The 15436-nt window shown below is 35.6% G+C and overlaps 1 protein-coding gene across 1 annotated transcript; it reads right to left on the minus strand.

The window, feature by feature from the left end:
* Positions 1-5059: 5059 nt before the first annotated feature.
* On the minus strand, positions 5060-12585 carry drg1 (developmentally regulated GTP binding protein 1). Its single transcript, XM_030149416.1, has 9 exons — positions 12402-12585; positions 10698-10821; positions 10392-10567; positions 10215-10284; positions 8694-8863; positions 7714-7844; positions 7022-7189; positions 6766-6888; positions 5060-5404 (listed from the first exon to the last, which is right to left on the minus strand). Exons 1-9 carry the CDS (start codon positions 12438-12440, stop codon positions 5305-5307), a joined length of 1101 nt encoding a protein of 366 aa, XP_030005276.1. The 5' UTR covers positions 12441-12585; the 3' UTR covers positions 5060-5304.
* Between the last annotated feature and the right edge of the window lie 2851 nt (positions 12586-15436).

The following is a 15436-nucleotide window of genomic DNA, read 5'->3' on the forward strand; positions in this document are numbered from 1 at the left end:
TCCCCCTGCAGCGAGTTTTGCAGAATCATTTTGATGTTCAGTGTCTTGGTAGAGAAAAGGGTGATTAGCGTGTTTGTGTAGCGTATCTACCGTAGTCCACTGTAATGGGATAAGCTGTAAACCCTATATTCCCTGTCTGGGTGTAAGGTCACTGCCTGCACAGACCGTCTCCGCAATTAACTCAAAGCACCGTCTGCTCACCAAGTCAGCCTCAAACAAGAACAACTCCACTGATGAAAGTCTGTGCCGTTAGTGAAATGATGGTTAGATTTTATTGCTATATGTTTTAACTGGTTTTGCATTGCCAAAAAAGCCATATGATTAAAAGCATGATTATTTTATAGCTCCTGCAATGTAAGATCAGTTGGCTGTACACCTCAAACATCATCAGATATTAGATTTTCAGTACGATGTTTAAAATGAATTTGTAAGTATTAAATATTTTCTGCTAACATCAACTATATTTTAAGATAAAAGTTACATTTAGGACTCAACAGCCATCAAATTACTCCCATCAGCACTTTTTCTTTACTAGAGTGAAGTTGAATAAATTAAAGCTAGAGTAGGTGATCTCTTCTTTTAACTTGTACAAATACTGCAGGCAACCTTCAGTTTTTCAGGTTATTATTCTGAAAATATGGGATATGACAAGTAATTAGAGGGACCATAACAAGGCCGTGCTCTTAATGTACTTGGCTGCTATAATGGTCGCATTGACAGTGACTGAATCCTGAATGTCTTGCAGCTTTATATTATAGTGGACATTATCATTTAGAGCCTGCAGCTCATGGGAGTGTCACTAAAGACTGAATCAATTAAAATAAGAGTCTAAAAGAAAGGAGGCGTCTGGTTCATACATTTAATATTTATTGGTTAAGTGCAGCAGAGGGGATCTGAATCATGACACAACACATACTCAATTTCTGTACAGAAACGAGCGATATAATTTTCATTGCAAGAGCATAAACCCACTCTCTAAAACACATTGGCTTATGTGTCTGAGGCATTGCGCAATGTCTCGTGATTTGATTTATTGATCTGTGATGTATCCGCAGTCTTAACATGGTGCACATTGTTTTAAAATATGACCTCTACGGACAGAAATTATTAGCCGTAGTTAAAAGCCACTGAGCACTTACTGTAATTGATCGTTTGTACAAATCTGTCATATTTCAACCAACCAGCTTGTGGAAGGTGACAAAACACTTTATCCAGTATGTGCCTGGAAAACACTCACTCTCATTCTTTTTTAATGAATTTCTGCTCTTTGTTGTGAAAAATAAGAGGCACTGGTAACACACAGGATGTTTAGATAATATTTATTATAAGCCACAATCACTGAAAGTCCTAAATCTCAGATAATGAAGTGAATGACAATGAAATCAGAGCCTAAACTGGTAAAACAGTTTATTTAATAATATAAGGATCTTGCCATTACCAGTTGCTTCAGCTCTGCAGATGCTGCCTTTAACACAAAACCATCCATCGTTCCATATTCAAAACATTTTGGCTTTATTTCCCTTTTGTATTTGTGAATTTTGATTTTGCAAAATGTACAATATACATGAGAGAAATCAGAGCATTCTTAATCACCACAATGGAATCATTACAGGAGGCTGATAATGCTCACAAAACTCCAAGGTGCTTGGCACAACCATGGACAGAAGACACACTGCATGGTTAGATCAAGCACAATGGCGTCCCGGGCAAGGACGAAAAACACTGATCAGCGCGGGGGCTCCAGCTCAGTATCAGGCAACGTAGAATCAGTTTCACTGACGTTTACTGAAAAAGGAAAATATCTTGTTGGGCTGTCACTAAACGTGTCCACCTTGCTTGACGATGATGTTAATGCATAAAAAATAAAGCACAAAGTTCCTTTTCTGCTTCTTTGCAGTTGAAGGACAGTCCAAGAGATGACGATGTCCAGATGTGTATGGGAGAAATTTTGGACTGATTTTTGTTTTTTTAATGGCATCCTTAAATCACAATATATATATAAAAGAAATGCAATACAATTGTAGTTAAATATCTGCAGAATTTAAAAAAAAAAAGATTACTCATAGGTCACACTCACTGCGGAAAAAACGGCTACACCCTTCCTGCGCACAAACTGCGTCAAACCCCACCCTCCCATCGTTCGCGCCCTTCTCAACCAGACCCAACTAAAATTTTAAAAGACCAGGTTCCAAAGATTTTACCAATTTTCTTTATAAACCTAGAGCAGATACCATTTTAAGACAATACTAAACTGAAAAATGTTAACTTGATTAAATAACTTGTTTCTCACTTTATTGGGTCTTCAACTGATCAATGGAAACAGAGTTTGGATAATGCGACAGTGCGATATTAACAATCTCTGTATCGTATAGAGTACAGTCTCTGTAATTTGACCTAAGCAAACACAGTCTGTAAACCTGAGATACAATACACTTACAAATGATACTTACTTTTATCCATTTCTGTCCATCTGAGGACATCTCCTCAAAATAAAGACTCAACCAGTCTTGACATTTTAGAGCTAAATGCTTTAACGGTCACTGAGAGCAATGTCAAGAGTCATGATACCATCAAGCTAAGAGAGCTGCTTCTCCCCAAAGAATTGACAATCTTGTTACCTACTCCAGTGTCTCTTTCAGCTCCCCAGGGACATCTTACTAAAATGAGAAAGCATGGTGGGATAATCAACTTAGATCTGTGGCAACTGAACCACTTTGTGCAATGAAATTACATTACAATGCATATTTATGTGTTATGGAGAAACCCTGCATTTCTGGTGACCAAATGGCATGAAAATGGGAGTACTTTGGGTGAAAACGGTGGGTGGTGGCGGTGAAACGGACTTCTGTTTTTCAGAACAATGAGGATGTTTCAAAGGGATGCAGGGATGTGGCTGATGGGATGGTGTGATGGTTTTTTATACAAGATGGTTTTGATACAAAAGTATGTTTTCTTACCTTTTATTGGGTAGTTTTTTCTTCAGAGGTCACAGTTTACTTTACAGTCATGATCTTCCAGCAGTACTCAAAGCTTGTCATGAATTTTAGAATTAAAGCTAAATACTTAAAAAGTTATTTGTCGTTTATCAAAGAAGGTCCCTGATTTAAAGCAAGCAAAGTCACACTAAAAAATGGTAAAGGTCACAGAAAATATCCCACTAAAATATAAATTAATACTTACGTACTACTTTCTGTTAGAAGTCACTTCTATATATCTGATCTTTCCAGGAAACCCACCTTTCCATCCGCTGGACCCAAAGTGGATGTAAGGCACCCAGCTTAGTGCAGCGGGCTGATGGGTGATGAAGGCGGCTGGTTGCTCTGAGCTGCGTCTTGGGGTCTACCAGCTTGCTCTACTGGAGACAGACTGTCCTGACTGCGTCCTCAGCACCCTTCAAGTCCCCATCTCCTGCCCCTCCTTCAAGCTAGGAGGGGTTGGTGATGTTCTCTTGGGATAGGTGCACTGGCAAGGAGGACTTGGTCAGGCTGGGATTGGACATGGGTTGGGGAGTTTGGGGGGGCCTGGTTCCGCATTTCATAAATATTAATACAGAGTCCTCCCTCTCCAAATGGGTAGATTCTTTAATTTTGTTAGAGGGGGAAGTGCTTTATTCACTTAATGGCTTTTATTAGTGCCCGGTCTTCAACTCTTTCATTAGCTAAAGTGCTGCTATAATTTACAGGGAGAAAAGGGGGTGGGGAAGAGGCAGTGTCTGATGAGGGTTGATCCTGCTGCTGCTGGACAGCTAGGCAATACCCCCAACCACTGCAGATTTTTCTAAAAAAAATTGTCTTTTCCTTTACAAACCGTACTCTATACCATCAAACACACTGTTGATAGCTGTCTCAATGGCCATTATAATGTTGCTGCACAGCAGGTGTTGTGACACTTTTGTCTTTCTTCCTTATCGGTTCTTTAAAACTGAATCTTGCTGCATTATAACGTAATTCTTGTTAAATGGCCATGATGCAAGATATCAAACAATACTCAACAATATTTTGACTCAGAAATGGTGCAATATTTAATGTCTGACATTGCAGTACATGTAAATGCCCTTTTATATAACCTGAATAAATTGATTTTCTGCAAAACCATTTTGCTCCACAAACACATTATTTCAATCCAGGCAAGTACTGACTCTACTTTTTGCCTTTTTACTTTTCTATTTAAAATTGTTCAAGAAAATGCTGGTAAATGATTTGTATTTTTTCTTATTTCATAAGATGCCTGTTTTGAATGCTATTTGAATCCATATCTCTTCTTCTTCAATACGATCACATTTGATTTATGCAATTATGAGTTGGACCTAAAACAAACTACAAATCTGTACCAATTTGGCAGTGTATTAAATATTCTGCCTTTGGAAAATCTCCACTAAAACTTATGTGACCTTATTGCACGGCATCTTTTTTGCTCGCATGTCAAATAGTGTGGAAATCTTTACATTTTCAGTCTTTTTATTCATGTAGACGGTGGCGCTATCCCCTGCAATCAAGTGTTCAGACACAAAATGGCCACTGCACTTCATGCAGGTTGCAACATATATACATTAGACAATGCAGTCCTCCAGCAGTGGCTCTGATGAAATGCTCTTTATTTTGCTCTGTGGAGTCTTGTTAGTTGTGAACAGCTGGCGCATGTTGTCCCCAGACTGCATCTGAGTGAATGAACTGATTAACCTGAGTGGCCGTCCCTACCAGAGAGAGGGGGTGGGCAACCTGCCTGAATAACTGCCTTCATCATCAATGTCACATAAATCTCAAAACTGGACAAGGCTTTCAAATGAGACTCTCTCTGAGCCAGACTGAAATGGTCATGATATCACTGATGTTTAGTGCCGGTATGTTTCTGCGGGAGAACATGTAACCGTGATGGTGCATGGGATTTAAGATTTCTGTGACACTTTAGTGGCAGACTCCATATAACACATTAAAACATCTTGATTTATGGAAAAGATGTGTGTGCTGGCGACAACTGAAGACTTCAAGCCAACGTTCACGTCCAAGGGTTGGGTAAGTATAACAGAAGCTAAATAAACAGTTCACAAAAAAGAAACAGCTCATTTCCTCTCATGTTTTTATTGTACAGATTTTAAAGCAAGGCTTAACCAATATTCAATATGAACTATTCATGGTGTTTAAGTATTATGGGCATTTCCAACATGACACTTACATTCATGTCATTTCTTTTTTTAATTAAATCAAAAACTGGGTCACATGACACAATCTTGTGGATATGTTGGTGCTTTACTGAGCAGCTGTACAGAACACTGATTTACAGGCCATGCAGCGAATAAGACTCCTTTTACTTTTTGACCAGCTGAATAACGTCTTCATCCTCCAGGATGTGGTCCTTACCCACTTTTTGAGGGTTGTGTTTAACTGATGAGCCCCACACAAGTGCACTGAAAAAAGGGAAGAGACTGAAGTTTTAGATCATAGTTGATTTATAATCTCTTTAAACCAGAAAAGATGAAACATCTTAGCTCAAGATCAAAAAGATGATAGAGCATATTGCGCAGTAATCCCCACCTTTAAAGTCACCCAAAAAATCATTTACACAGAACCTATTATTCCCTCTGATCCTGCAAAGTATAATGACACCACTTACTTTAAAAGGCTTATGAATCCTATGTGTTTCAGTTTTTGACATAATGTTGCTTTTTTCATTCCCTGGAGGAAAGGTAATGCTCAGCAGCACTAACACATTGACTGATGCTCTCCTATTTAGAGATGGTGGTATAACCCATCCCCAAAGATCCTGATCCAAACTCAGGATTTATGCTTATCCAGAGAACCTCCCTATAAACAGGGTAACAGCTGTGATTAAAGGGACTGCAACGTTTTAGATCATGTGATTACCAGTTGTTAATTTGGTGTAGACTAACTATCCATATTCATTAGTGTAGAAAAAAAAACGTGTCCAAAATATTTTATTTAAACTCTTTCAGTGTAATTGGGAATCCAGATTTACATTTTTTCTGTCTCCATGAACTCAAGAAAAAATGTTTTTCAAAATAGTTTTCTTAACTAAAACTGCATAACATGCACCTGTGATATTAAAAAACCATTACAAAAAAGTGACACTTGCAGGAGTCTGAATGGTCATTATTGTAATAAAATAATTTTAAAAATAGACAATTATAAATTATTAATAAAATAAAATCAACGCTGATAGACAATTACTGGAGAAACATATTAATAATGAGCATTATACAGCAAAGAGGCTGCATTTTGTTGATTTTTTTGTTGTTAGTTTCCAGATGAAGGCCTGATCTTGATTTTACAAATAGGCAATTATTCATTATTTTCATAAAACAAAGATTTGATCGATCTACTTAATTTGAGATATTGCCCTGCCACGTATGGAATCCAAAAATTACATAGTATAAATATTATAAGAGGTATGAATGTTTCTTATTATTTATGTGAATTAGTACTCTGACTACTATAACAAATATTTGTTTGTTTCCAAAAATATACATTGTGTATAGTTTTATAGTGTTAGTTTTGACCTTCCCTTTCTTTTAACCTTTTTCAATCCCACCCTCTGTATTAATCAGCTGCTGTGACAAACCAAATTCCCCATTCTGGGATCAATAAAGTCCTGTCATGTCTTGCTTTATGTGTATATGAAGTACAGTTGTCATGTAGTCATATATGAAACTAAAATAACATCCACTACAAAAATGTCTTTCCCTAGTGAGAAAAAAACAATCCACCCAATTTTTTTTTTTTTTAAAAAAGGCAGTTCTATTATACTCACTATTTGAATTCTTTGATGAGATTTTTGTGAATCTTTAAGCAGAAATCTTCCACAGCAGTTCGTCCATCAGGGAGTACAACAGGAGACGTGTAGTCAGGTAGCTGGCCTTTGGGTTTGGTGTAACTGCAAATGGACACACAATCCAAGTCAACAAACAAAAATTAAATCAGACCATTTTTATGGTGTATTTACATCCTCAACCATCTGTACCATCTGTTCACAGCACCCATGTGGTTCCTGTAATACTGAGTCTTACATGCGCACAAGCCTTAGGTAGTCCCACATCTTTTCCAGCAGGTCGTCAAAGTTCCAGCGGTGGTGAGCAGAGATCGGCACACAGTGGGGCACCTTGTAGATGATGTCAAGCTCCTCGATGGAGATCTGATCGATTTTGTTGAGCACATAAATGCACGGGATGTACACCCTGTTGTGACAAGAGACTAAGTGAGTGCTATCCATCAAATCCCTTTGTATTACAACACTAATCATTGTACGTCAGTCTGGCATGAACGGCGGATGTCATGTCTGCAAATACATGAGCTGACTCACCCTTTTCACATACAACACATGCGTTTTTTTTTAAAGCACAGAAAGAACAGGGCTCGGACTAATATTGATTTAGGTAGTTATTTAATTACAAGGTCATTTCTAATCCTATCCAACTGTATATTCTTACAAATCCACATAATCCAAGATTTTACTGCATTAAATAGAAAGGATTTCTAAGATTTGATAGATTAGGTCAGAGACAATAGCACTTTAACACTTCAGAAATATGTTACATACATATCTGTTAAAAAAAAAAGAAGGAAAAGGTGGTTTGAAACCTTGTCTGATGTATTTGTAAATTTATCCGCAGTAGTGAAGAGTAAATTGAAACAGGATTTCATTCCACAAGGACACACCCACAGGCAGTGTCTAAGACAGGCCCACTGTGGTCGTTCTTACCGATTTCCCTCCACCACATCAATGAGGTCATCAGCTGTGGCGTCACTGCGCAGAGTGATGTCGGCATTGTGGATCTTGTATTCTGCCAGGATAGTCTTTACCGTTTCAGCATCAAGCTCACTTTGTGCACACTAAAGTGAAGACAGAAAGGAAACGTTTTTATTAACATCAGAAAATGAAAGAAAGAATATAAACAAAAGTATACACGTTCCTTCAATGGATAATTTTCACACTGAATATTTTTACATTTATAACATAATAAAAAATAATGTAATCACATAATCAATACAATAATATATTAACTGACATTCCAACATATAGAAATTATTCTGAAATGCCCATTAATTCATTGTTTTAAGAGGAAAACCAATAAATACCAATTTTTTTCTACAAGCCTACTGCTACTACTACTGCTAATAAGAATAATAAGTTGTAATAGTACATGTTTTAGTAAATGCAATACATTCTTTTCATGCCATTTTGAACCAGTGTCCACTCTTTGTATGAACCCTGCAGTATTAGTCATGTCCACATGAGGGCAGCAAAGCTAAGTGGTTCTGTATTCATGATGAACTTCATGGGACAGTTTGTGGAGCATAAATGTTTTCAATGTAGTTATAACTTTTATTAACTACAACCAGCAGTTTGACCTAGTGATCATTGACACATTTATTTACAATGGCAAATAAACAAAATACAGTGCATTCAACTACAGCTAGCATGACTACTGGCCCTGCAAGTCAATATAGGTGTCTTATATTTTACTAACACCATGTGAGTTAATCATTTCACTGTACCAATATGATTCCTTTTATGGTTAAATAAAGTACATAAAGAGTAAGCACATGAAAAAAAAGAATTAGTCGATGGATGAAGACATTTTCACTAATACCAACTGAATACTTGTATCAGCATTACTTTTTTTTTCTCAGTGTAGGGTTGAAAATGTTGACAACGGTATCATGCTGTGTGAGACGTACTGTTGCTGTGAAGTTGATGCCTCCTTTGTCCTTCTTCTTGAAGCCAATGTTTGGTGGCTGTTTGTTAAGTCGAATTCCGAAGCCTTCCAACTCATGTTCTATTAACTTCTTATGAACAAGAGGCTTCAACACATCAAGCACTATCAGAATCAGGTTGCAGGTTCGAGCCACTAAAACAGACAAGAAAGAATTAAGTGCAGTATAGAGATTGAAAAAGCACACAACTTCTGCAGGGATTTGTTACTCCAACATCATTTTAATAACATCTGCGACTCTAGATTTCCCTAGATATTATTTATTGCAGTCTGAAGCTTTAACTGTTTGTTTTACTGCAGATGTACTGCTGGGCGAGATCACTTTGAAAAGAAGAAATCTCAATGAAATGACTGAAATATGACTGGGCTGCTAGTCCTGAGTTTCCACTGGAAATTATATATATATATATATATATATATATATATATATATATACACACATATAAAAATAAGTGGCTGTCGGCACTTGGTGAGTCAATAATACTCATATCAACTCGTAAAGCAGTTATATCAAATACCCCTGGGTAGAACTCAAAGAATCATTTCTTTTCAAGTCATTAACTTCTACTCTAATAGCAGTCTAAAGCTACATTTAAACTGCCATCAGAAGCATCTACCAGTGTATAATGATGACAAAACTGAAAAGTATTAAATGCAATGACTGGAAAAGCTGTAAAATCTCCTGGATGTCATGGTCAGACTTCTAAATTGTGCATTTTCAAATAATATCTGGCGATTACCAAAACATATCTGTTAAAAAACATCCAGATTGTAGATTTTCACATTAAAGTCAAATACTAACAAGAAAAAAAAAAGTCAGTTAGGTAATGATGACCTGGAGTCATCCCAAACCATATCGTGTTGCCATGAAAAATAATAACCACAAAATAACACTATTTCCCCCCAAAAAAAGAGAGCTGAACTGCAATTCAATGCAACAAAAAATTACAGCAAAAGACATAAAGAATCAATTAAACTTTTTTAAATACCATTTTTTCTGTCTTATTTTGATAATCATAGTTCAGAAACTCATGGGACAAGACAGACTGCATAATTTCATCTGGCTTTAGGTGCTGTGAAAAAAGACTACGGTTTACATCTACAGTAACTAGTACAAATAGGATTAAACAAACTCCTGCAAAGATTTTCATGAAATTTAGTGGATGTGTAGGACACAGGCCAAAGATGAACCCCTTAAAATATCAGAGCAGATCAACATGAAGGCATGATGACAAGCAGTATCTTTATATCTATCTGTCTTTAACATTGCAATACTCCTGACAGAGCTGGAGCTTAGAATAGCAACAATCTGTTAAATAAAAAACACACACATAAACTAGCCAGTGGCACAGCTTGATAAAAATTAGGAAAACATGTCATACTTTGGGCGATGACCTAGCTCTAAATGTATAAGTATAATCTAAATCTTCCAAAATGCTTCTGGAAGACCTGAAAGATTTGATATAACATTACTTTTCAACAGTACCTGCGATGACTTGTCTGCCTCTGCCTTTGCCATCCTTGGCCCCTTCAATGATTCCTGGGAGATCCAGAAGCTTAAAAGGGAAAAAAAGCACACACACAAAAAGTAAAATAAGCCATTGAAAGATAATCAACTTACATTACAATTACACATAATAAACCATTGAGATATTCTTTTTACCTGAATTTTGGCACCTTTATATCGAATGACTCCAGGCACCGTTGTCAGAGTGGTGAACTCATAGGCCGCAACCTCAGAGTACACACCAGCAAGGTTACTTAGAAGTGTAGACTTTCCCACTGAAGGAAACCCAACAAACCCGACACGCGCATCCCCAGTTTTTGCCACATCAAAACCTAAACAATAGAAAATATAAATCAGCATTTCACATCACGTCCTCAACTTCATAATGCTTCTAATGACAGATGAGGTTGGGAATACGAAAGTTAATTGTATTTAATGTGCAGTAATGTAACACATTCCTACCCTCTCCTGTTCCTCCACCACTCCCTCCTTTGGGTGTGATGAGCTCTCTCCTCAGTTTGGCAAGACGTGCTTTGAGTAGACCCAAGTGATGTGCTGTGGCCTTGTTCTTCTGCGTCCTGTTCATCTACAGTCAATGTCAATAACACCAGGATGACAGTCAGCAATTATTCACAGTATTTTGTCCAACACATAGTAAATTCATTGGAGGAACATAGAATGAAGGTATGCTGTATATTTTTTCTGTGGCCTTTGTCAAAACTGAGGAGGAGTATAACTGCATTAAAAAGTACTTCTTCTATTGATATCCCCTAACATTTACATTTGACAAGATTATGATCTAACTGTATGTACTTCTCTCAATTACGTGAACGAACACAAAGGTCATACAGCCAGATATTGATGCGTCATTAACTTAGCAAGGTAAGGAATTCCTTGACCAATATAATGGGGTGTACACTGCTCTCTCTGCATCAACATTTACTAAGATCAACAATACAACTAACAGTCAGTGCCAGGGTTAATTCATAGCAGGTCATTGATAAGTCTTGGTATGACTGAGTGATAAAATGATAATGATAGTTATTAAAATGTAATCTGTGATGAGTATTATTATATCTTAACAAATATTTCTTTTGTCTATAGGGTTAATTAGTTTCAGCAAAATCCTTGATGGTTATTCACAGATTTGTTAATTCACTTACATTTGGCTTGTCATGTCCATGACCATTAAGAATAGTTTACAATCACATATAGGCCTACCCATCTTGTTTCTTCAACTTTTACTTACTTACATAAATCAGTGTTTAAGAGAAACAATTATTTGACATTTATGACAAAATAACTCTGCATCAACTCGAGTGTTCAGATCCCATAAATTATCACTACTTGAGTATTGTAGATTGCTGCAACTACTTTCCTATCAAACAACCAGCAATTATTTTCTCAGAAAATGAAAGTATTTACAATTTTTAAAAAAAAATTCTAATGGATAATTGATTAATAAAGTATCTTCTTTTAATTTATTATTATTGTTATTTATATTCTCGAAAATGGGCTAAAGATCACTTCCTCAAACTTGATGTATCATTCCCATTTAATTTGCTCTGGTGTATTTCTTCTTAGCAAAACTGTTCTATTCAGAATTAACGTACCTTTAAACTAGAATATCTGAAACCAAAAAAATCCGAAATAAATATCTATGAACATTTTCGTTTTATTTCATTTTGCTCCCAGATTATATTCAAAGATATATTCAAGTCTCAGCATTATCAGGCAAGTATAGACTGCGTTTCTGAGGTATGTATCCTATTACATCTTCTACTCGTTTAGAACGGGTCTTGAAGTGAATAATCGTCTACTAACAGTCGAGAGCATAATGTTAGTCATGGTTTAATATAAAGCGAATTCAGTCGAACTCAATCTGGATTTGACACCGTTAGTAAGATACTAGACCTGGACATACCAACATCATATAACCTCCACTTATTAAACAGAATACGTTTAACAGCCGAATAGGCATGCATTAGGAGAACACATTTTCGGCACATTCTCTATCCAGATGTAACTGTCAGAAAGCAGCAGAATGATTACATAAAATGTAAGACTAGGCCCACCTATAGGAGCTATGCTAATATTTGCTAGCTGTGAGGTTAGCTAAAACGTGACTGATTCACCCGGGTTAGCCAGCTGTCTACTTTAACTCACCTCATTTTCAATCTCTGCTATTTTGGCGAGTATACTCATGGTGACGGCTTTCCTTGTATACAATCAACGCGGTTGAAAAATGTTGAGAAGATTTGTCATTAAAGTTGGCAAAGTTAGATGTTATTTAGCAAGCAAGCTCTGCCATCTACCACGCAACCGCCGCTGAGCGCTACTTCTCGCTAACTCTCGCGATGACACAGTGTATTCCCAGCAGGAAACAATGTAGGTTTTTTTTCAGGGGTTGTCTTCATATACCAAAGTAAAGAACCACGGTGGATCGAAATTTGGTTTGCATTTGTCATGGTAGTACAGACTTTGAAAGCTTTCAATCGTTCATCAAGTCAAATATACAAAGAAAAAAGTGACACCAAATATTCTAACTTGATCTTGATCCCCATTTAAAAAACAGTGGAATATGATGAGGAGATAGCGCCACAAGGCATCAGACAAAGCTAAACTCATCGTTTTTTTGTTTGTTTTTTGTTTTTTGTTTACTAAGGTGAAGTTAGCAGCGGGTTGGATAGTCGACGGGCATTCAAAAGCCATCGCCTTAGCCAATAAATTACTGCTCGAAACGTTTTTCTTCAATAGCTTCTCAGTCATGTGACCCAGTGACTCCAAAGCAATCTCAAATTATTATAATAAAGAGGAGCTTTAGGAAACACCACTTAATATTTATCTCCAGTCTATATTAATATTTTTATGAATATTATTCATATTTTTAGGAAAAAATGTCTATTTTTCTTCAGTAGCTTCTCAGTCATGTGACCCAGCGACTCCAAACCAGTCTCCAATTATTATAACAAAGAGAACCTTTAGGAGACACCATTTAATATTTCTCTCCAGTCTATATTAATATTTTTTATGAATATTCATAATTTTAGGAAAAAAAAGTCTGTTTTTCTTCAATAGCTTCTCAGTCATGTGACCCAGTGATTTCCAACCAATCTCAAATTATTATACTAAAGATGAACTTTAGGAAACACCACTTAATATTTCTCTCCAGTCTATATTAATATTTTTTTTAGGAATATAATTAATATTTTTATGAAAAAAGTATCTTTTTCTTCAATAACTTCCTAGTCATGTGACCCAGTCTCAAATTATTATACTAAAGGGGAACTTCAGAGGCTGGTTTGGAGTTGCTGGGTCACGTGACTCAGAAGCTATTGAAGAAAAACAGACATTTTTCATAAAACTATGAATAATATTCATAAAAATATTAATATAGACTGCAGAGAAATATTAAGTGGTGTTTCCTAAAGATCTTCTTTATTATAATAATTTGAGACTGGTTTGGAGTCACTGGGTCACATGACATAGAAGCTATTGAAGAAAAATTGACATTTTTTGTGAAAAAAAAAAAAGAATAATATTAATAAAAAATATATTAATTTAGACTGAAGATAAATATTAAGTGGTGTTTCCTAAAGGTCCTCTTGATTATAATAATTTGAGACTGGTTTTGAGTCACTGGGTCACATGACTGAGAAGCTATTGAAGAAAAACAGATGTTTTTTGTAAAAAAAAAAAATATGAATAATATTCCTAAAAAATATTAATATAGACTGGAGATAAATATTAAGTTGTGTTTCCCAAAGGTATTCTTTATTATAATGATTTGAGACTGGTTTTGAGTCGCTGGGTCACATGACTGAGAAGCTATTGAAGAAAAATAGACATTTTTTCTAAAAATATGAATAATATTCCTAAAAAATATTAATATAAACTGGAGAGAAATATTAAGTGGTGTTTCCTCAAGGTCCTCTTTATTATAATAATTTGAGACTGGGTTGGAGTTGCTGGGTCACATGACTGAGAAGATGCTATTGAAGAAAAACTGACATTTTTCATAAAAATATGAATAATATTCATAAAAATATTAATGTAGACTGGAGAGAAATATTAAGTGGTGTTTCCTAAAGGTCCTCTTTATTATAATAATTTGAGACTGGTTTGGATTCGCTGGGTCACATGACTGAGAAGCTATATAAGAAAAATTGACATTTTTCTTAAAAAAAATATGAATAATATTAATAAAAAAATATTAATATAGACTGGAGATAAATATTAAGTGGTGTTTCCTAAATGTCCTCTTTGTTATAATAATTGGAGACCGGTTTGGAGTCGCTGGGTCACATGACTAGAAAGCTATTAAGCAGTAATTTATTGATAGTCCCTAAGGCGATGGCTTTTGAATGTCCGTCGAACATCCAACCTGCTGCAAGCCATACCTCGGTTTGGTTTTTTCTTCGCTAGGATACATGTAAAACGCCAAAAAGTAATATAAAAGACTAGTTGGGAGCATAAGACACATGAGAGGTGGGACTGTAAATTAGGGTTATTCCACTAAATACTGATATTTGCTCTCTTCCTTAAAATTAATCTAAACTTATCTTCTTTGCCTCCGAAAACATTGCATGTTTTGTTATTTTTACAAGCCTAGATGCAGTTTTTTTCCACAAATAATGTTTGAATTGATTTTGTTTGGATACATGTTCAGTGTTGTTTCTGGAAGTTAAAAAAAAAACAAAAAAAAAAAAAAGGAAATTTGCACAGACAAGTGTTCTATTTGTCTTGTTTTCTTAATGTGACAAATCCAAAAATGTTCCTACATTAATAAAAAATGAAATGAAACCAGAAGGAACTGAAAAGTAAGTTTGACTATAAATTACTTGTATGTTTACGAAATTACTCCTCAGTTTACAGGGACACTCTTAAACACAAAACATATTTTAACATGCTTCTTTTGCCATTAAATTTGAAAGAATAATTTTAGTTTACATCCACTAAATGTGCATGACAACATCTATCTCTTTAATGAAGATGTATGATGTTTATTCTCTTTTTGAGATCCTCAAATCCAAGATGTTATATATATTAATAGGTCCACCATATTATTAATTTGTACTTCATTTCTGTGTGATACAAAAAACAAAAAGCACCAAGACCTGTCAAAGTGTATATTTGTATTGTTTAATTGTTTATTATTTATGTCGCATACAGTATAATCTCCCATTGGTTTCTATGTTGTT

Source organism: Sphaeramia orbicularis, chromosome 12 (genome assembly GCF_902148855.1).
Source record: "Sphaeramia orbicularis chromosome 12, fSphaOr1.1, whole genome shotgun sequence".
NCBI lineage: Eukaryota > Metazoa > Chordata > Actinopteri > Kurtiformes > Apogonidae > Sphaeramia > Sphaeramia orbicularis.